The sequence below is a fragment of the Pinus tabuliformis genome, chromosome X (genome assembly GCF_031772625.1).
Source record: "Pinus tabuliformis cultivar Carrire ecotype Pingquan chromosome X, CPIR1, whole genome shotgun sequence".
Lineage (NCBI taxonomy): Eukaryota > Viridiplantae > Streptophyta > Pinopsida > Pinales > Pinaceae > Pinus > Pinus tabuliformis.
This window is the reverse complement of record NC_142308.1, coordinates 309898745-309921983: the sequence shown is the minus strand read 5'-3', so window position 1 is coordinate 309921983 and position 23239 is coordinate 309898745. Positions and strand designations below refer to the sequence as shown.

The 23239-nt window shown below is 35.6% G+C and overlaps 1 protein-coding gene across 1 annotated transcript; it reads right to left on the bottom strand.

Annotated features, from left to right (window-relative positions):
* Positions 1-6450: 6450 nt before the first annotated feature.
* LOC149139653 (momilactone A synthase-like) lies at positions 6451-8260 on the bottom strand. The gene is made up of 2 exons (XM_089447273.1): positions 8021-8260; positions 6451-7385 (listed from the first exon to the last, which is right to left on the bottom strand). Exons 1-2 carry the CDS (start codon positions 8095-8097, stop codon positions 6575-6577), a joined length of 888 nt encoding a protein of 295 aa, XP_089303399.1. The 5' UTR covers positions 8098-8260; the 3' UTR covers positions 6451-6574.
* Positions 8261-23239: the final 14979 nt, after the last annotated feature.

The following is a 23239-nucleotide window of genomic DNA, read 5'->3' as shown; positions in this document are numbered from 1 at the left end:
GATTTTGCTTAGGGTGAGCTTTATTTGATTTTAACGATTGAAGATGTTCGTGCATGCAGACATAATAGTAAGCTTGTTCATATATGTACTTAGTGCCATATACATGCACATCATCAAGTTAGCTTTTTCCTATTTCTCTATCATAAAATAAAATAGACTCATACACCATTAAAAAATAAATTATTTATTAATATGGATTTGAAGTGGAGTATGACATAGTAATTCAGAAATAATAAAATATAGAGGATGTAGTAATTTTAAAAACCACCAAAAATGTTGTGACATTAATATTCTTTCATTCCAAAATACAAAACATGTTTTCAATACCTTACTTATTTTATGTGACACGTGATACAAAATAATCAAAATATCAAATATTAATTTTTAAGTTTTTTTATTGTGTTGCAGGGAGATGGGAGTGTTAATAAATAAGTATAAATATTTAAATATTGATTTAATATGGAAGAGATGTTAGTATTAGTATAAATGTAACATTAAATAAACCAACAATAATAATAAAACTTAATTTCTACTCATTTTAAAAAATAATAAAAAACAAAAAAAATAAAAATAATAAATTAATTCAGTGTAATTGGTTATATTATAGTTTTGTTTTTATTAATAAAATTACAAACAAATATATTCATAATAGTGTTCATTATATTTTAGAAATTCATATTTAAATTTAATTAGTAAGTATTTAAAAATTTAATATTCACAGAAAAAAATTAACTTATCTATTTATTGATTTATTTGAAAACAAAAAAAACATAATTTTGATATTTTATATGAAATTAAAAAGTATCATCTTTTTATTTTAATAACACAATTTAACTTAAAAAACTAGGTTGAAAATAAAATCCCAGATATATCTTAAACCTTTAACACATCTTGAAACTTAACTAAATCCTATTTACATAGGATCAAAGAGATTAAAGGTCAAAATAGAAAACACATTACCATTAGCCACCTTTGAGATGGAAACTAATACATCCTCTAATAGTACAGTTTCTTTGGATAACATATCTGTTATGGCATTTGTTTTCCTCATATGTGTGAAGAAAACTTACCTATCTATTTGTCTATCTATATCAATCACCAACACTATATATATCACGTAAAACTTATATGTGGGGTATATATATATATACCCCACATATGTGGGGTATATATATATTTGTCTATCTATATTTTTATAAACTTCATATCTTTGCATATATAAAAATATTCTTATTTTGAATTTTATTAGCTTATATGTGGGGTATATATATATATATATATATAAACTTCACATATTTGCATATATAAAAATATTCTTATTTTGAATTTTATTAGCTTATATGTGGGATATATACCCCACATATAAGCTAATAAAATTCAAAATAAGAATATTTTTATATATGCAAAGATGTGAATTTTATAAAAATATAAATAATATTATTAAGAATAACGATAGATTCAACTTAATTATGGATCTATCAAGCCTAGAGAGAACCAAATCTTTAGAGATGTAAACATTTCTTCAAGTTTTGCCTTCAAAAACAGATTTGCCTTTTGAAATATTTAATTCCTTTGAAGTTGACCTATGTTCCTTTTAAAAGAAATAAAATATTTGTAAATAGTAAAAACAAAAATAAATATACATATTGATTGATTTTAATTAGAGGCTTATTGTACAACCCAATATGAAGCATGTGTAATTCCTTAGTGCTCAACCTAAAATCAACCATGTCTCTTTTAAAATTAAAAACAAATATTAATTAAATAAAAAGACATTCAATTTTTAATATGGATGTCTCTTTCAAAATAAAAATTAAATATTAATTAAATAAAAAGCATTCAATTTTTAATATGGATGGCTCTTTTAAAATAAAAATAAAAATTAATTAAATAAAAAAAACAATCAATTTTTAATATGGAATTGATGTGTGAAAAACATTTCAATTTGACTATAAATAAAACATTTCAATATCAACCATAAATATATATAGAATACTATTATTTCACTTAGAGGTGCATTCTACAACCTAATATGTAATGTGTATTTCCATGTATCATTATGTTGGAATCGACATGTATTAAAAAAAAAAAACCTACTTAAAGTGATATAAAATTATAAAACAAAAACATAATACTATAAATAATATACATTGATAATTTATAACCAATTAAGTAATATATATTAAAGTTGTTTAAATTTACAAAGAATACAACCCTTATCATTTAATATTTAATTCAATATTTACAAAATATTCAGATTTTACTAATTAAATATATTAAATGATAATCCTTGAAACTATTTTATTTATTTGCGTAGAAATGATATACATCTTCCCCCATGCTAGGATTTATAAAAATGACCCTCACAACCAATATAGTTGGATAGAGATCAGAGACATTAATAATAAAAAGTCCTACATAGCAATATGTTATTTTCCCCCCATCAATTCTAACTTCTATAAGAAGAAGAATCTAGATAAAACTAACCCTTACAATGGTTTAGAGAATGATATTTCTAGCCTAAGGAATGACGGTAATATCCTTTTAATAGGTGACTTTAATGCTCGAACTTCAAACAACCAAGCTATTATTCTAAGCAATCATTCCAACCCTAATCCTCTTTGGTTAGACGAAGACCCTACTCTAGCTAGTAGGTACAAAAGGAGCTCTGAAGACCTCAGGGAAAATTTGTTTGGGTCGGAGCTAGTCAAGCTCTATAGTGCTCAGGATCTCATAATTTGCAACAGTCTAAAGAAGTGGCCCAATTCCAGCAAGATGACCTACATCCATGGACTTGGTAGCAGCGTGGTAGACTACGTTATTTCCAATCTCCCATTATACAACGAAATAATAAATTTTGACATCTTAAACGACCACAAACCTGACTCTAATCACAGGCCTTTACTTATAACTCTCAATTTTGTCATGCATAGAGTTCCCACAGAAAACAATACTTACAACCAAAAGAACTTAATATTTGATAGAAATAAAAATGATCTCTTTCTAAATGAATTAAAAACTAATTTGCTTCCTTTATCTAGTATATACAACATAGAAGACCTCTATCATAATTTTACTAGAACCCTCTCATATTCTATTAACAAGTTCTCAGTTGAAGTTTCAAATAATAAAAGAAATAGCAAAACCAATCCATGGTATGAAAAAGATTGTAAAAGTGCGAGGAGAGAAATCAAGGAAGCTATTAATGAATCTCTTAAAATAGACAAGATAAAAATATACAAAGTCCTAACTAAAAGGAAAAAGAGGTAGTACATTTGTCAAAGACAGGAGAATCTCTTAAACCTATCTAAGGTAGCTCCTAAGAAATTTTGGAGGCAGATTCTGATTAGGAAGACTAAAGATAATAATAAAATTGCTCTTCACAATTGGAATTCCTATCTTAAAAAGCTTTATGAATCTCCAAATGTCATGGATAATTTGGAAACCCTACTCAGAACGAAAGAAGCTTTCTCTTTAGAAGACATTAAGTTTGGGGTTAATCGCCTTGCTAATGGGAAAGCTAAGGACATTGAAGGTTACCAAGTGGAAATCTTAAAAATTGGAGGTCATGTCCTCATCCCCCACATTCACAAGCTTTTCAATCAAGCAGTCAAGCAATGGTTCCCTAAACCTTGGACTGAGAGCCTCATTATCCCTATTTTTAAAAGTGGGGATACAAATAACCCCTCTAATTATCAGACAATTATGATCAGCCCTCTTTTAGCCAAGTTATATGGTAGTACTTTGGAAAAGAAGTTAAGAATATGGCTTGAAAGTGAAGGTAAGTGAGCTAAAGGCCAAGCAGGTTTCAGAAGACATCACTCAACAACAGACCACCTCGTTATGCTTAGGATCATTACGGAGGAATGTTGTAATGATAAATCCAATTTATTTTGTTGCTTTGTGGACTTTAGAAAGGCTTTCGATACGGTTCCTAGATACAACCTTTGGAATAGATTAGAAGAGCTAAAGGTTCCTCTCAAGTTGAGAGCTGCCGCTATAAGGTTATACAAGAATGTAATTGCCAAGCTAAAGAGCAATGAGGGGTGGTCGAAAGATATTAAGTGTAACATTGGACTTAAACAAGGTTGCCCCCTCTCCCCTACCCTATTTGGAATTTACATCGATAAGCTTGAAGGCCATTTAGAGGAAGCATGATGTGATGGCATGATCTTAGTTGGGATAGTCGTCATCCTTCTTCTCTACGTTGACGATATTGTTCTTTTGGCAAGGTGCCCATCTGATCTTGATAAGCAACTCAGGCTTCTTAAGGATTTCTGCTCTACCATGGGTATGACTGTTAACACTGACAAAACAAAAGTTATGATTATCAAATCCAAGAAGGACACTTATGCTAATTTTATGTATGACAATAATAACTTGGAGGAAGTGTATTCTTACAAGTACCTAGGAATTGATATTCATCACAAGCTCAACTGGAACCATAGCATTGAGAAAAGGATTAATGGGGGTGGAAAGCTTATTTTGGTCTTGAAAATAATTGTAAAACAACAAACCTCGTAATGTGGGATAAAAAGAAGTTCCTCTTTGAAACTTTAGTCACTCCTGTTATCTTATATGGCTATGAGGTTTGGGGTTGCAGCATCTCCAGAGAATCATGGAGAAAGATTGAGCAAATCCAGAAGCGTTTTATAACTTATAACTTGAAAATTAAAAGTAATACACCCTATCCTATTCTCCTTATAGAAGCAGGTCTTTCCCCTATTGAGAGCCTAGCTATGATTAGGTTTCTGCTGTACAAGCACAAAATCAATAACATAGACAATCATAGACTTCCTAAGCTAGCTTTAAATTCCAGCCAAAACCACCTAAGGCTCAATCGGGGGTGGCATAAAGACACAAGGGCCTAGTTAAACTATTGGGAGATCAACGAGAATGATGCATTGCAAAACATAAATAACATTAAAGATATTGTTACTTCTAAGTTCAAAGAAAAAATGTGGTGCGAGAAAGATTTAGCGGCTAAAAGAAAATTAAGTTATTATAAGAAGGTCATCAACCCCACCCTAGAAGATCAAAAGTATCTCTCTATTTTAACTAGCTTAAAGAAGAAAATTAATATAGCAAAGATTAGAACGAATTCTCATGAGCTCCATAGTGAAATAGGTCGTTGGGCAGCTCCTAAAACGCCATGGATGGAAAGGATCTGCCATATATGTGAGAATAGGAACATTGAGGATGAAAACCACTTCCTCTTAGAGTGCCCCGCATACAACCACATTAGATCTCAGTTTCACAATCTTTGTTACAATATTGACCTTCCTAGCCTTTTACAATGTCAAAATTATAGTGAGCTCGGGAGGCTTCTCTCCAAGCTTTTTGAGCATAGGAATAAAATCTTAAATCAAAATAAATAATTTGTTTCTTTAGGTCCGATAGACTAATGTTTGGTCTCAATGGACGTTAACCATCATCATCATCATCATCATCATTATGAATATCTAATTTGTTTATGAGTTTCTATTTTCACACTTCAATTATTAATATAGAATTTCATAATCCTTGAAACTAATTTATTTATTTGCAGAGAAAGGATATACATGAAATAGGATGAATATCTAATTTGTTTAGGAGTTTTTATTTTCACACTTAAATTATTAATGTAAAATTTCAATTGTAATTTGGTTCACATAAAAAGTATAAGGATGAGTTTTGATTGTTGAATTGGTGAATATCTTATAAAGATTGCACCTTGAATGATTTGATCATGCCATGATATATAGATCTGAGGTAGTATATATAAAAATACTTAGACTTCCCACTATAAGGATAAGAATAAAGGAGACATGTATTTAAAAATACATTAATAAAAAAAGATAATTTGATGTTGACAATGTGAACAAATAAAAAAATTCTTATATTTCAAATATTTTATTAATGTAATAGTCCAAATAAACTCTAAAATTATCTTCACATCTCATCATATATATATATATATAATTATTGGTTAACATTTTGTAAATATATTTATAAGTCCTGAACTCACTTTAAATAAATTATTATTATTTTTTCTCTTAACTAAGAACATAAAATAATCATTAAAATTACAAATATTAATTATTAAATTATTATTAATAATGAATTAATTAATTAATTCAAACGTTGTAGGTATATTTATAATGCTTAATCCACTTTAAATTAAATATTAATTTTCTTTTAACTTTGATTAAAAAATAGCAAAATAATAAAATTGATGACGACAGTAACCTTTACTAAAATCAATATGATCTAAAAAAAAAATAAGCATCAATATAATCTCAAAAAGATTAACTAAAATTAAATTTAATTGAAATTAAATATTAAATGTGGACAAAATATTTAAATTATTTCTCATACTATATGTTTATATAAACTATGAAAAATAAAACAGTTATTTCCAAACGTAAGATTCCCATGGCTGAATATTTTAAAAAACTAGGAAAAAAATAATAATAATTTCCAACAACTATACTCCCAAAGTGAAAAGTCGAATGAAATACTCTAATCGGTCCACATATGTGATGACATTATAAGACTATGACACTACAACTTTATTCAGAAACACTGTGAAAAGCTATTGTCGATACATCCCCCGAGAGTGGTTCACAACAGTGAATCCGCCATCTACGACAAGGTTATGCCCGCTAACATACTTAGCCTCGTCGCTGGCCAAGAACAGCCCTGCCTCCGCAACATCTTCTTCTTTAAGAGTCGCGCCCTTTAAGTTGGCAGAAGTGTTGAAGAAGGCATCCACAGCGGCCTTATCCTCTGCTGAAATAGCGGAGGCATCGCCTGGTTTGAAGAACCGGACCGTAAGAGCCGTGGCCACGGCATCAGGAGAGACAGCGTTGACTCTGATCCCGTATTTCCCAAGTTCAGCTGCTGCGTTCTTAGTCAGCCCTATCACTGCATGCTTCGAAGCTGTGTATGCGTGTGTTGCCATTCCTGCTACAACACCCCCAGTGCTGGCCATGGAGATTATGCAGCCCTTCTTCCTCGGGATCATCACTCGGGCCGCATGCTTAATGCCCACCATCACCCCTCTGACGTTGACGCTCATAACTCGGTCGAATTGCTCCATCTCGTACTCTGCCACTCCCCTTGAAACATTAACCGTATCGACGATTCCTGCGTTGTTAAACATGATATCCAGCTGCGCGTACTTCTCCATGGCCAAATCCACCGCAGCGCTGACGTCTTGCTCTTTGCTCACATCGCAGTGCACGTAAGTGGCCGGAGGCGAAAGGGATTCGGCCAGAATTTTGCCGGTTTCATCTGCAATGTCTGCGATTATGACTCTGGCTCCGTGCTTTGTGAAGAGCCGAACGATGCCTTCTCCTATGCCAGATGCTCCGCCCGTGATTATTGCAACCTTGCCTTCCAATCTGCATTCAAATATCATATTTTACAACCTTTGTCAGTCATCCATAGATAACAAAACACGATCAATTCAAAAAATTGAATTCGGAAATAAAAACATTCCAAATAAATTAAACTGAACCAGAAATTCCTATAGGAGCAGTTTAATCATTTGTTATCTGTTTAAATTCCAAAAAACCCTTACCAAATTTCCAACCAATTAACGAAGGTGTGCAATTAACGAAGGTGTGCAGAAGAATCGTCAGGACTGTCAAAAGTGGTTAGAATAGGGATAAAAAAATTCAAAAAATCTTGTAATAGTAGTATTTGAATCTTGTTTTTATGATGAAAATAGATTCAACACTATCAAAAACTTTTAAGGTCTTCAAAATCTCGAAACTTGACATCCATAATTTGGATTTACACAATCTCACAAAATTTTATCGAAATATAACACGAGTTACCATAATTTTCAGAAAAAAAATACATTAATTTTATTAAAATATAACCAAAATTTCTATAATTTTCCAGAAAAAATTCAATCCTGTTAGACTACTACGTTAACCAAAACAAAAATATCTCACATTTAAATCTTAACCAAAACAAAAATATAAATCTTAACCAAAACAAAAATATATAACTTCCAGTGCACCGTGATTACCGTCGCTGAGATGCATGCAGCAGCAAGGTCAGATTGCCGACAGAGGCAGCAGTTGCATTAACCTCTTCGTCAGACATGACTGGGGAGCGTAATTGCGTAATTGCGAGACTGAGTAATTAGATGATACAGGAAGAATTGGATGCAAAATATAGAGAAGCGTCCGAATCAGTATTGTGCCCAGCAAGACAGAATATATCATAAAATATCTTCCTGTTGGTCAGAGTATCTTCTCGCCTTTGTCAGGATGGACATTTGGGTGTTGTTTAAGGACTTTGTGCCTTATTTCCTTTCAGTTTTTGTTGAGTTTGATGATTCACATAGTAGCAAGTTTGGGTGTATTGTTTTTTGTGTTTTACTCAATATAATGGCCTAAACCTTGTTGTCCCTAAATTTTATGATGTGTTTACAACGATATTTTGCCATATATAAATTGAGTTGTTTTTAGTTTGATTTTTTGGAAGTTTTTTTGTGCGTTTTTCTTGTCAAAATTCTCTAAAATCAGACAACAATTTATTGAAATCATAAGCTTGATGGGTAATACTTGCACAATCAAAGTGTCCTAGGGTTTTTTAGGGTGCTGAATCCAAATATGCAGTTAAAAATTCAGTTTAAATAATACAAATCAAGATTTCACTTCCATTTTTTTCACCAAAAAATCCAAAAAATCGCACTAAAGACAACTCTTATATAAACACTCTAAATGATATTTTGATGATCAAAATAAATTATAGAATTAAAAAAGAAATCTGATCTTCTAACGTGACTTAGAACAAAAGAAAGGAAATGATAAATTGTAGTACTAGAAAAGGAAATCTGATCTTTTAAGATGACAACAAGAAAAAAAGACATTAAGATATAGAACAGTCTGTCTCCATCCACCATTTTGAATCCAAAACGTCTCTCCTATACTAAAATATAATATACGATTAGAGCAGCATCTATTATTTTATTGCTACTTTCTCATGTTCTTTGACCAATATCTATACTTTATAATTAAAGGTCCTTTCTGCAAGGGCACGCATTGATTATAAATTTGAGTAGGCTTCCCTACTTATCCCAAAGTCCAATCACTTGAAAGTTGACTGTACAGCACGGGTGAGACTACACGGGGATTATAAATTTGATCGGACTTCAGCAACGAAATTGAAGTCCTATAACTTGTGGTTGTTTAGTTTTCAACCGAAACCCTTCATTTGGCAGTTAAAATTGCAATGTTTTCAAATTTATAACGTGGACATTTTAGAACTGTAATTGAAGTAGGGTTCATTGGTTTTGAATCGATCTGTAGTGTTAAAATTACAAGGTAAATAATATGAAATAATGGAATTGGAGATGAAGCCATCGAGGGAGTGAGCTGAAATTGGAGTTAATGTCACTCTGTCCAAAAAAACCATTAATATCTTTTGTTTCTAATACCTCTTAAAAGACTCAATAAACTTAGTATGACTCTTCTTGCTCAAGGGTGTACTTATTTAACATTCTTGACAATTTTGATAAAATAGTATTTAATTTTATTTCCTTTTCGCCTGTAAACTTTAATGTCCATGAGTCACAACTCAGTGTTGACTCTTAAATATTCAGGCTTATACGAAGGTTATAATAGTTATTAATATTAGCAAGTGGTTCTATTTTATTGTGTGATAAATGTAAACAAGTTACATAGTAGCCAGTATTTATTGTCTAACTAAATTAAAATAAAAGACTACGAAGATTTGTCAAAATGGAAGCTTATATAAATGTATGCAAAAATCAAAATCAAAATTAAAAAAAAAAGAAAAATAAAATTGGAAAACAATATATTAGAAAAAAGAAGGGCTATATTTAATTATACATAGTCAAGTTATGCAATTTGTAAATTCTAAAGATTTTGATAACAAATTGTTAATTATTTTCTCTTTATCAATATAGCCCATTTTATGTTTTTTCTTTTAAATACAAATTTTGATGATGAGTTAGCATGCATTCATGGATAGTATCCAATGACGTCTATTCTAGGAGCCAATGTCAACCATTCAACTGCTAATTTAGGATAGGTTTTCCCACTCTAGAAAAAAAAGAAGAGAGAAAACTTCACATAAACCAATGTGAATTTGGAATTTGTAGATGTTTAACCTAAAATTTAAAGATAGATAGTTTGTATAAGATTTTGCACATTATAAATATGGATCAGTGTACCAAGTTAACAACATACATTTTGTTTAGATTTCATACAAGCATTCTAATGATTTTTTAAAATTTCTTTTTTGATCTCTTTAAAAATTCTAAAATGTAATTTAGAAATGAAAAAAAACCTAAATTATACCATAAACAAAAAAAATCTATTATGTTGATATTGATTGTTGAAGATGGGCATACATAGTGTCAAATTTGAAGCAGCGCCATTATAGTGACTTTAATCAACAAATTTTACTCAAATTTGAAACTATTAAACAATGAAAAGTTGTTGAATGCTAACTATATTGGTTCACACATGCATATTTAGGAAATGTTATGGAGCTCTTACACAGGAGAACTTTTCTCGTGGGAAAAGTTTGACAAAGGATTTATATTTTATGGGGAAGTCAAATCTAATTTCTTGCCCAACCTCTTAGTGATTAGGGTACACAAATGTTGGGTACCTCTAAGGATGCAAATTGATGACATGACCATATTTAGTAAAGACACTTATATGAAAGCATATAGGCAGGGGGAATGGGGTAGGAAGGTAAGATGGGTAATGTCAAAATGCCAATTGGATGGAGAGACTAAGGGGGAGATCTCAATGGGATGAATTACTCTCTAGTTTGGGTTGTTTGCATTTAAAACAATATAATTATGTCACATTTCCCGAAACAAAAAATGCACCATGCACAATCACAAATATATCAACTTAGTATTCAACAAACATACCTTGCCTCAAAAAACTTTGGCAATAGAACTGAATATTTGATGGTACGTAACAAAATTTAATAAATATTTGAGTGTACAATGTAATCCTTGCACAATAAGAATACAACTAGTCATATTGAAAATAAATATATTTAAACATTATTAAAAAATAGCAATATTGTATTTGTAATGTTAAATCTTGCAAAATGATGCAAATTTTTTTAGTCAAAATAACCTAATAAACAATCAAACCAAAAACTAAAGACAATATATCCTCCCTTAAAAAACAAGGGAAAATGTGAATGCTCACATCAACAAAACTAATTAAAGGAAAATCTATACACAATATTAAGATTTGTGGAAAATAAAGTATACGACAAAACCAAAAATTTAAATTATAATAAGATTTTAACTTTATGTTACAATCATGCTAAATTTGAATGGAAATTATATATTATATATAAATATTATTTTATCTACTTATGTTTAATATTAATATGATAAAATATTTAATATAAAATATTCAACTAATATACCATAAAAAAATCAATAATTTTATTAAATATTATTAATAATAACATATATCTAAGATTATTAATATTATTAATAATAACATATATCTATTTGAAAACAAATCATTTACAAAACTTAAACTCAAATTATAATAATAAAACCCAAACTGCAAGTTGGAGTCATGTTAAATATAAATTCAATTTATACATTATTTCAAATATTTTTATTTTTATTATTATATATGATGAAGCATTTAAAATAAAAAATTGAAAATTATATATAATAAAGATAACTCAATGAAATGATACCTCAATGGAATAATGTCAACATTTTTGTAACTACAACTAATGACATAAATTATTTTTTTAAGAGATTAGTTGAAAAAAAAATATATTTGTTTATTATAAACCAACCAAACTCTCACATCGAAAAAGGTTACATAATAAAATGAATAAAAAATATTCATAAAAATATAAAAATCCAAAGTAGTCGTGGCGAAAGCAGTTACTGAATCCAAAATAACGTGTATCACACCAGTGATAATTTTTTATTGTAAGTATATTTTGTGAGAGGTCTCCATCAATTTAATATTACACAGGGTTAGAATATGCTATACTCCATATTTATAATGTGTAAAATCTTATACAAACTATTTATTTTTAAATTTTAGGTTAAACATTTATAAATTCTAAATTCACATTGGTTTATGTGAAATTTTGAAAACGATTTTTTAAAGAGTTCTGGACCTAATTCCTTCTGAACTACATGTATCGTACTTTTATGTTTACAGGCTAAAGTTTTAGCACATGATAATGAAAGTATATACTTTATACGATATAAACCATCTCGATCAAAGGATCCACTGTAGTAATGAAAAAGATTTCTCCAAATTTGATCGAATCGATCGAGGATATCATCATATGTTAGACTGGTCCAAGGCAATTTACTAATTGGCCGCCCTGATATGTCACAGAATTTTTCTGTAGCTAATAATCCAATTATTGGTACAATCGGAACTATTGGATCCATTTCATTGGTAATAAGAACGGGGATGAATAACTCATCTAGCGTTTTGGTTCTGACCAAAAGAGGGTTCATCCGAACCCTCAAAAAATAACCTGGAGAAGAAGAACAATTCTTGGATAATTGATGAGGACAGACCCTATACGGTTCGGACCAAAGATGGAAATAAAATTGCCGAAAAATTAGAAGATAATATCTACATTTTTTAACTAGGAGATCAGCACCCTTTATAGCTATAATAGGTCTTTCGCCATATCTTAACATAGTGAATTTTAGGATCCTTCAACGACCAGATACTTTTTAGTGAATTTCGACGAGAAAAAATGATAATATGTTTTATCTTTCGATGAAAATGAGTTCGCTGAGGGAAAGATCCATGAGACAACGATCGTGAATGAGAGGATTGTTTAAGACGGGAAAATAAAATGGATTCGCATTCACAGACATAATAATTCAACAGGAACAGGAAGAATCTCGTATTTACTCTTGGGACGACAATAATTGATCTTTGTAAATTCTCTGGACTATTTCTATAGCCATAGAGAACAGATCGTAATGGGTGCAAGGAGGGAGCATCTCGGATCTAGCGACGAAAGGTTCGAACCAAAATTTCCGGATGAATAGAATAGGGTATTCGTGCATCTAATATAGAATTTGAATGCAGGAATTTATCCTCTAAGAAGGGAAATATTGAATGGATCGACCGGAAACTCTTACATTCATTCATCCCTTCCACAGAAGAACGAGAATACTTTCCGTTCAGTATGATTTGATTCGATGGTATACTCTAGGTATTTGTTTACTCTAACTCCTTTAATTATATATACATTCCGTCCATTACCATTTCCAATTTGATAAATTATTGATCCAATTGAAAGAATAAAGAGTATAACTGGACTTATTGATTTTCATTGGAGAATGGGAATTGACGGATTTTCCATCGGACCTATGTGACAGGATTTGTTACCACTTTGGCCATTTTAGTTGCTTGGCCAATTACTCAAAATCCTCGATTGTTGCATTTACTGATGTTAGCAATATACAGTAGCCAATTATCCTTGGTATATTATACCTTTATTTTCTATGCGGGAACTAGAATAAATTTTCGTTCACCCACTTCTATCCGTACGGAGGGAGGGGGGGGGGGGGAAGATGTTTCTATTTGGCCACAATACACTGCGAGTAATTCTATCTTTCCGCTAATCGGAGCTTTAAGTATAGGTCTCTAGAGATCTGATAGACCAACATTAGGTTCAAGAATATTGGATAAGAAATAGTATTATATTTAGGGTTCTTCATCGCTTATACAATGAAATCACCAATTTTTTCACATACCCAGTTACCCTACATGGGTAAGCGCATTATTATAGTACATGTATGCTTCAGTAGCCGGAGTTCCATTGAAAAAAGGGAATGGGTTTGTTATAGAAATTTTTGTGCCTCGCAGCATGGAGCATGAAATGTCAATAATTACAGGGATCCTCAGTCCCTAAACATGTTGTTCTTACCCCTAGAGGAACAAGGTCAGCAAACCACAGCACTTCCTATCAGTTCTCCACCTGAAAACACTCAAAAACAGGCTATTTTTGGATCATGTCAGCTGCTCCACTGAGCATCTGCGCTGAATGTCAACTACTCCTCCTTGTACCTGCGCTGAAAGTCAAAACCAATGAAGGCTACCTGCGCTGGGCGAGATTGGCCAAGTGGCACAGTCATTCTGCAAGGTGTCAACTGCCCAGGAAGCTTCCAAACTGACACTTGGTTCAAGGAATTCGCCCTATGATGAGTAAGAGGTACTTGATCTCCATGTGGAAGCAAGGATCTCCAAGTGGACTCAAGAACTGAAGTTTAACTGAAGAGGGAGAGGACACAAGGCAGCTTTAGGTCAGTCTCAAGCTGACTCATCCTTTCTCCAAATCTCCTATATATAGAGCTCTTCTATGAGGTCTAGAGAGGCTGGAATTTTGTGCAAAGCAAGGAAGTGCTGTTGGTTTACAATTAGAGCTATTGGGTGATTGCTTTTATAGAGGAGAAGAGGAGATTTCTTGCTGCTGGGGAGGTGCTGCTGGATTGGAGCCATTTATGGTTGTAACCTTCTCAGAACCTTTTTCTTCTATCAATAAAGCTTTTGATGTTCTCCTATATACTTGTATTGCAATGATGTATTGTTTTCATCTGTATATTTGATTCATCCTAATCCATGCATCAGTTATGAGTACATGTTTCTTGTAGTTTCCTTCTCTCGTTTTTGCAGGATCTGTGTGTAGCTGGGCCGGCAAGAGAGCAAGGAGCTGGGAGCAAGAGGCAAAGAGAGAAGACGGGATCGACAAAAGCGAAAGACATCGGTTGGTCAATCTTTTCTTCCTTCTCTGTATTTTCATAAAGGAAAATTATCAAAGCTTTACTTTCAGTTGTTGCTAAGGAACTATCACCCTTAGAGTAGGGATAGGGTCATTCCGAGTCGGATACTTTTCCCCACAACAAACTGGCGACTCCGCTGGGGAGACTAGTATCTTGTTGGTTTATTGTGTTTCTTGCTATTCATCTCATAAACAAGGAGAGCACCAAATCGAACTGCAATTGAGTCCTTCAATTGCAAAGTAGAGGGCAGCTGCTCTGGCTCAGTTTCTGAGCAAGTTTATGATTTGAAGAGCTGATCCACAAAGACTCTTGTGCTCTTTGTGATAGCTTTTCATCCTCTTGATCATCCCTTAGCTCGTACTTGACCTATAGCTTTTTATTTCAGCAAAAACAGTGAATTTTTGAGCTTTTTATGACCCGGAAACCCTTGTAAACGCAACTCTCGTGTCTCAGTGCAGGCTGTCCAAAGGCAGTCTGCATTTCAGCGCAGGTACTCCCTTCGGGAACTGCGCTGAGAGTCAGTTTGACAGACCAGAGCCTGCGCTGAACCAGTTAGGCTATGTCTTCCTGAGGTTTCCCACTGAGTCTTGGCCCTGTTTTCACTGTTATTTTGCTGCTGATTGCTTGTCATTTGTACTTGCTGTAAACCAACTTTCCTTGACATTATTCCGCCTCAGTTGTGTGATGAAACTGTGATTGTTCTTTCAGTATTTCTTGTTTCAGTTACAGTTTCCCATTGTGAAAATCAAACCAGTATAGCTGTGGCCTCTTAGATCCTGAACTGTAAAAGTGTCTTTGTGATCTTAAGAGCTAGTTTTATTACTGTTCATGGCTTTTTGAGTTTGTTTGTTTTTCATTTTGTGGTTTGAATCTATACATTTCCAGTGTCTAAACAAGTCGATCTTAAGGTGTCTTTTGATTTTGGACAAGCTTGTTTACTTTCGCTTGAAATTAGATTCAAAGTTATATAACAGTTTCCTTTTTGTCTTACATCAACATTAAGGATAAAGAAAAGAAATATCTGCATTGTGCATGTGCATTATTGACAGTTTGCATGTTGATTTAGGAAAAAGTGCATTTAGTGTGTGTTCTATGATCTGTGTGAGAAGTTGATGTCTTTCTTTTCCCTCAGTAGATTAAGGTTTTCAAAGTTGAAAGATTGAAAAGTTTTGCTTCTCATCTTAGATTGCATTTAGGAAGTTGTATATATACATCTCGTGGTGATCCTTAAAGGCAAACTGCTAAGCAAGATCAACATTAAAATGAATTGAATTTACATAACAACGCATTGAAACATAACGCAAACACATAGAGGTCTAAGCTAGAGACGTGTTCCGGCGTCGTTAAACGTGATATCTTAGCGTTGAGTGGTTGGGTGATTCCTCCACGGTGAAGCGATAAGTATCAATACGGACTTGTGCTCCCGCATACCGTCGAGTATATTGGGAGACCCCTGTAGGAATAAAACCTTTATCCTTAGGAAGCCGTGTCGGCCGCCCTACTGATCGCGATGCAGTGAACACAGCATTCACGAAGATTGACCACCCGTACCTGTAAAACGTATTCTGTGGTTTCGCGAAAGGTTTGGCACACCCTCTGCCTAGATCTCCAGAGCAGTTTCTTTTGGCCTTTTTCAAACTCTATAACTGAAAAAGTCCAACCGAGCATTTGTCACTTCGGGCTCGTTAATACATCGAAGGCGACTAGAGTCATCTTTAGCTTTTTCTCGACTCTTAAAACATGAAAAAGCAAAGTTGTGTCTAATAAAGCGTCGTTATAAAATTCATTTTAAACGGAACATAATCACCTCTTATTCCCGCGTTGATCTGTAAGTTGAGAACATGGAATGCCCCAACCAAGGAAGTCCACAAGATGGAAGTCCTAGTCCTTTCTCCTCTTGGGGAGAAGTTGGTGCGCCCCATATGGCCACATTGTCGCTTCCAGGACTGACAATAGGCCTGCCAGTTTGGCTGTTCTCAACCAATGTAGTTCAGGCCACCATGGTTCCTGATCAATCGAGTCAACAGTTAGATCAGTCTAGAGCTGCCCACCAGCCTTCTACTTCCAAAAGTTCTTCCTCCGATCCTTCGTCTTCGCAAGGTAGAGCCGGCAAAAGTCAGCCTCCCAAGGAGAAGAAGGAAAAGAAGAAGAAAGAAAAGAAGAAGAAGGAGCCTAAGGCGACTGGGGGCAAGCAAAAGACATCTGACAAAAACCCACCCACTGCACAGACCGGGCCTAAATCGCCATGTGTCATATGTAGAGGAGACCATTTCCACAGAGATTGTCCCTGTATTCCCCGGATACTAAGGGACTGGTCCCCTCGTCTGCACAATTCGGGGGCATCAACCTCTGACAATCAGGTTGATTGCTTTCCGTCAACCAGCGAAAGTGAAGGATCAAGACAAAAAGGGGAGTAAGATTCCCCTGTAATTTGTGTGAAGGCAGTCATGCCATCCACCGTTGTCCCTTCTTAGACGAAGCGAAGAGAGTTTTGGAAGATCGTCCGGTTTCACCGGTAAAACTTCCCCTGGATACAAAAAACTCGTGCCAAGTCCTTCGTTGGTTGAAAATACAGCTGGCCCGCTCAAGTGGTCGGCTGAAGCGTCAGTCACTGAAAATGAACCTACTGAATCCAGACCGGACGAAAGTCCAAAGGTCGATACGGCAGTTGACCCGGTTCTACCTTCAGAAGTTTCATCTTCAAATGACGCCGTCACCGAAGAGTCATCTTCATGCGACACCCTCACTGAAGAGAATAAGGATGACACCATCCAGGTTCTTTTCATTAGCACCGACTCTGATGAGCGTCAGGGCAATGCGCCCATTCCTTTATCGCAGGAAGGAACATCATCAGGGTCATACCCGGCCGTATATTCGGTCCCACCACCAAGCAACCTGGTTGTATCCTTTGATTGGAATCAACTAGGCAGACCCCGGTTACCAGCCAGTATACCGTTCAGAATCATTGTCCAGATCTATAGAATGATTATGGCTGGTACTATCATTGATGAAGGGGCGTCTGTGAGTATCCTTTCCTCTGTTGCTTGGAAAGCACTGGGCACTGGGTTCCCCGGCGCTTTTACCTGAGTTAAGAAATCTCTCAGGTTTTGATAAAGGAACCAGTCGACCATTAGGAATCCTCCCCAATGTGCCTGTTACATTGAAAGGGAAGACCGTTAATTTGAAAGTGATGGTCGTCCAAGGACCCTTGGATTATAACCTACTCCTTCGACGTGACTATATTTATTGCATGGGAGCGATAGTCTCCTCACTCTTTAGAGTAATGTGTTTTCCACACGAAGGGAGGGTGGTCAAGCTCGTAGACCAACTTTCATTTCTGGGATCTTGCATCGCAAATAGTCAAATACCAATCCTAAATGGTCTGTTCACTCAAGATATGCCTCCACCCCCAGTCCTCCTTCCCGATGAATGCGAGTGATTCGGAGAGAGGGACTGGAACCCAGGGGGCATGCACCCTGGTCTGCTTCGGGCAGAAGAAACCCTGGGTATAAGGTAGAATTTCCGCAGAAGAATATGATTAGTCCGTACCCCGTCCGTGGATGGAAGAGGGGTTGTTCTGGAATAATATTCTTTTGTTAAAGTTATGTGTTTGGCAAAAGAGTCATTCACCTTTGTCTAAAGAAGTGGGCAATGCCCAAGTAGGAATTCCCTTATTGCAACAAGCAGTAACCATCTTTGGGGAAAAGCAAGCCTCACCCATTAAAACAAATGTTTTGAAGGATAAGTAGGGGCAGCCTCCAAAGAAAGAGATTCTATTGTTGTGACATAGGGTAACCATCTTTGAGTAACCTAATGATAGACATCGCCGAAGAAAGAGATTGATTTGCGGCAGCAAATAGAACCCTCTTCGGATAATAAGAAAGAGGCAAGCCTCCCTCAATAATACCAATGTTTTGTCTTTGAGTAGTGTTCTTCTCTTGTCACGAATAGCTGTTCGTTAAAAGTTGGGCCGACGGGAAGACAAGTACCGCGTAAGACCCCTTAAAATAACGAGAAGACTAGTATCGTTAACATTAGATTGGCAAGATGACAAGTAGCTGTGAACACCCAAAGAAAAGCAGAGGTGGGGAGAGAGGAGGGGCAGCCTCGAAATCCTACCCTATACCTGGGGGCATGCAAACCTTTTGGAGTGCAAGCTAGGGGCAGTTATTTATCTGGTTTTAAGATTAACCGTTTTCGGAACTTACATAAAGGGAGGATGAGTTGGAGCATAGCTGTGGTAAGGCGCAAGCTCTATAAAAAATGGATCCTTAGAGGAGGCATTCTTATCTTATGACTGGTATATCGAGCAGTTTTAGCACATGGTTCATGCTCGTTAAAAAATAAACGCAAGATCCGAGCAGTTTTAACGCGGTCTTCATGCTCGTTAAAAAATAAATAAAAGCAGTGAGCAATGTTCCCTCCAGAGTTTAAGCTCATTTTTATCTAAAAAAAGAACCTATCCGGTAAATAACCTTCTGAGATCGTAAATTCATCAGCCATAAAAGCCTTGGTCGTGTTTGTGCACCGTCACTTCCACCGTCATTTGGCCGATCATTCACTTCCATTTGTGTGTTTACCCATTTTGAGGAACATCTGCGAAGAGTGATTTCACCTAGCCATCCTTGTGACACTGCCGTGATTGGAAAATTCCAACTTGTACCTGGAATCAATTGCTATCCCTGTTTATCACTCGTTCCTCAAAAGACGAGTCATCTTTGAGCTCTTTTCTGACTCGTAAAATATGAAAAGTTTGCCGAGTTCTGGCCTTCCAGCTCGTTAAAGGGACCGGAAGAGCTATCCTTCTTTTAGACTTTAATCTTTTTGGACCTGAGGGATTATTACACAAAAAGATCGAGCGCTTGTCTTGTTCGGCTCGTTAAAAGTACCGAACACCCATCCCTTCTGTATTGTTTTATACTTTTTCGGACTTAAGGGATTAGATGACGAAAAAGGAATTATGGAGTTAACTTTCTGTACCTTTTCAGACTCTCTAAAAATGAAAAGGACCGAGTTTTCCTTGTCGTTAGACTCGTTAAAATGATTAAATAGCGACAAACTTGTCTTTAGACGAGAACGAGTTTCCCTATCGCTAAGCTCGTTAAATCATAGCGATGGGCTTGCCCGAAGGGCAGGTTATAGAACAAGCATATGTTATCCTCCTCAAGCTTGACAAAAATAAAGAGGTACTGGTCAGAAATGACTGGGGAAAAATTGGGAGAACATCAAAGCTTAATGGTAGCAAGTCGCTCTTGAACATGACACTTTTCTTCCGTACCACATCGGGTTGGGTTGTTTCATTCACCGGTCTCATCACCATGGTCTTCGCCAAACCATCCACATTTTGGGGTAATGCTACCGATCCATCGCATCAGTGTCGTTATATGTTCAAGAGAGGTCATTCTGAAAGTGTCAACCGTGTCCCATCCACTGCCATACATTATCCTTCATCCATTCATGATCGCCACCCTGAATCATATGTCACAGTTTGTTTTCACCTCCACTAAAATCATTAGCTCCGTTCCGTGTCATTGATGTGGGATTCATTAAGGCCCTCCTTTGACGGATCGCTTCTTGTCGACTTCAGCTCATTATCCAAGAAGTTGATCTAGGAACAACCCCATCAGTACTTTGAAGCTTGCATGCCTCAATGGCAAGTTTCTCACTTCCGGCGACAGGTATACATCAATGACCTTCGACCAGAAGATTTTGCGTGGCGTTCGACGCCAAGTCCTTTATTCACGCCACGTGAATTGTACTGCAGTACCTTGAGGGTCATTATCATTATCGGTGATTCCTCTCGCGCTTGTTAACGGTTTTCATCATTGACCGGTAATCAAGCGATGTCTTTCCATGTTCGACTTCAGCGAAATTCTCACATGGATCGACTTGTACTTAGAGTGAAGATCGAACGAGTTTGAAGACCCCGGATCTAGTTTCATCCATCCGGGCTGCGATACATATTCAGGAAATATAAAAGCATTTGTCATGTACATCATTGCAGCAGATGATCATCCTACTCAAAGGATGATAATTTCAGCAGAGAATTATCAGTCTACCATCAGACGATCGTCTGTTCTATGTACCAAAATGTATTTATAAAGCTGAGCATGGGAATGCCCGCCTCAGCTAGATCATGAAAACAGAATGAAAAATAATGTATTGTATTGTATTGTATTACAGGGCACCTCTCAGCACTTGAATGAACTTCGGACCCTCTGGATAAAGCATTTCACCCGATAAACGGCCTCATACTTTAGGGGGCAACTGTTATAGACATTTTTGTGCCTCGCAGCATGGAGCATGAAATGTCAATAATTACAGGGATCCTCAGTCCCTAAACATGTTGTTCTTACCCCTAGAGGAACAAGGTCAGCAAACCACAGCACTTCCTATCAGTTCTCCACCTGAAAACACTCAAAAACAGGCTATTTTTGGATCATGTCAGCTGCTCCACTGAGCATCTGCGCTGAATGTCAACTGCTCCTCCTTGTACCTGCGCTGAAAGTCAAAACCAATGAAGGCTACCTGCGCTGGGCGAGATTGGCCAAGTGGCACAGTCATTCTGCAAGGTGTCAACTGCCCAGGAAGCTTCCAAACTGACACTTGGTTCAAGGAATTCGCCCTATGATGAGTAAGAGGTACTTGATCTCCATGTGGAAGCAAGGATCTCCAAGTGGACTCAAGAACTGAAGTTTAACTGAAGAGGGAGAGGACACAAGGCAGCTTTAGGTCAGTCTCAAGCTGACTCATCCTTTCTCCAAATCTCCTATATATAGAGCTCTTCTATGAGGTCTAGAGAGGCTGGAATTTTGTGCAAAGCAAGGAAGTGCTGTTGGTTTACAGTTAGAGCTATTGGGTGATTGCTTTTATAGAGGAGAAGAGGAGATTTCTTGCTGCTGGGGAGGTGCTGCTGGATTGGAGCCATTTATGGTTGTAACCTTCTCAGAACCTTTTTCTTCTATCAATAAAGCTTTTGATGTTCTCCTATATACTTGTATTGCAATGATGTATTGTTTTCATCTGTATATTTGATTCATCCTAATCCATGCATCAGTTATGAGTACATGTTTCTTGTAGTTTCCTTCTCTTGTTTTTGCAGGATCTGTGTGTAGCTGGGCCGGCAAGAGAGCAAGGAGCTGGGAGCAAGAGGCAAAGAGAGAAGACGGGATCGACAAAAGCGAAAGACATCGGTTGGTCAATCTTTTCTTCCTTCTCTGTATTTTCATAAAGGAAAATTATCAAAGCTTTACTTTCAGTTGTTGCTAAGGAACTATCACCCTTAGAGTAGGGATAGGGTCATTCCGAGTCGGATACTTTTCCCCACAAAAATCTGGCGACTCCGCTGGGGAGAACTAGTATCTTGTTGGTTTATTGTGTTTCTTGCTATTCATCTCATAAACAAGGAGAGCACCAAATCGAACTGCAATTGAGTCCTTCAATTGCAAAGTAGAGGGCAGCTGCTCTGGCTCAGTTTCTGAGCAAGTTTATGATTTGAAGAGCTGATCCACAAAGACTCTTGTGCTCTTTGTGATATCTTTTCATCCTCTTGATCATCCCTTAGCTCGTACTTGACCTATAGCTTTTTATTTCAGCAAAAACAGTGAATTTTTGAGCTTTTTATGACCCGGAAACCCTTGTAAACGCAACTCTCGTGTCTCAGTGCAGGCTGTCCAAAGGCAGTCTGCATTTCAGCGCAGGTACTCCCTTCGGGAACTGCGCTGAGAGTCAGTTTGACAGACCAGAGCCTGCGCTGAACCAGTTAGGCTATGTCTTCCTGAGGTTTCCCACTGAGTCTTGGCCCTGTTTTCACTGTTATTTTGCTGCTGATTGCTTGTCATTTGTACTTGCTGTAAACCAACTTTCCTTGACATTATTCCACCTCAGTTGTGTGATGAAACTGTGATTGTTCTTTCAGTATTTCTTGTTTCAGTTACAGTTTCCCATTGTGAAAAGCAAACCAGTATAGCTGTGGCCTCTTAGATCCTGAACTGTAAAAGTGTCTTTGTGATCTTAAGAGCTAGTTTTATTACTGTTCATGGTTGTTTGAGTTTGTTTGTTTTTCATTTTGTGGTTTGAATCTATACATTTCCAGTGTCTAAACAAGTCGATCTTAAGGTGTCTTTTGATTTTGGACAAGCTTGTTTACTTTCGCTTGAAATTAGATTCAAAGTTATATAACAGTTTCCTTTTTGTCTTACATCAACATTAAGGATAAAGAAAAGAAATATCTGCATTGTGCATGTGCATTATTGACAGTTTGCATGTTGATTTAGGAAAAAGTGCATTTAGTGTGTGTTCTATGATCTGTGTGAAAAGTTGATGTCTTTCTTTTCCCTCAGTAGATTAAGGTTTTCAAAGTTGAAAGATTGAAAAGTTTTGCTTCTCATCTTAGATTGCATTTAGGAAGTTGTATATATACATCTCGTGGTGATCCTTAAAGGCAAACTGCTA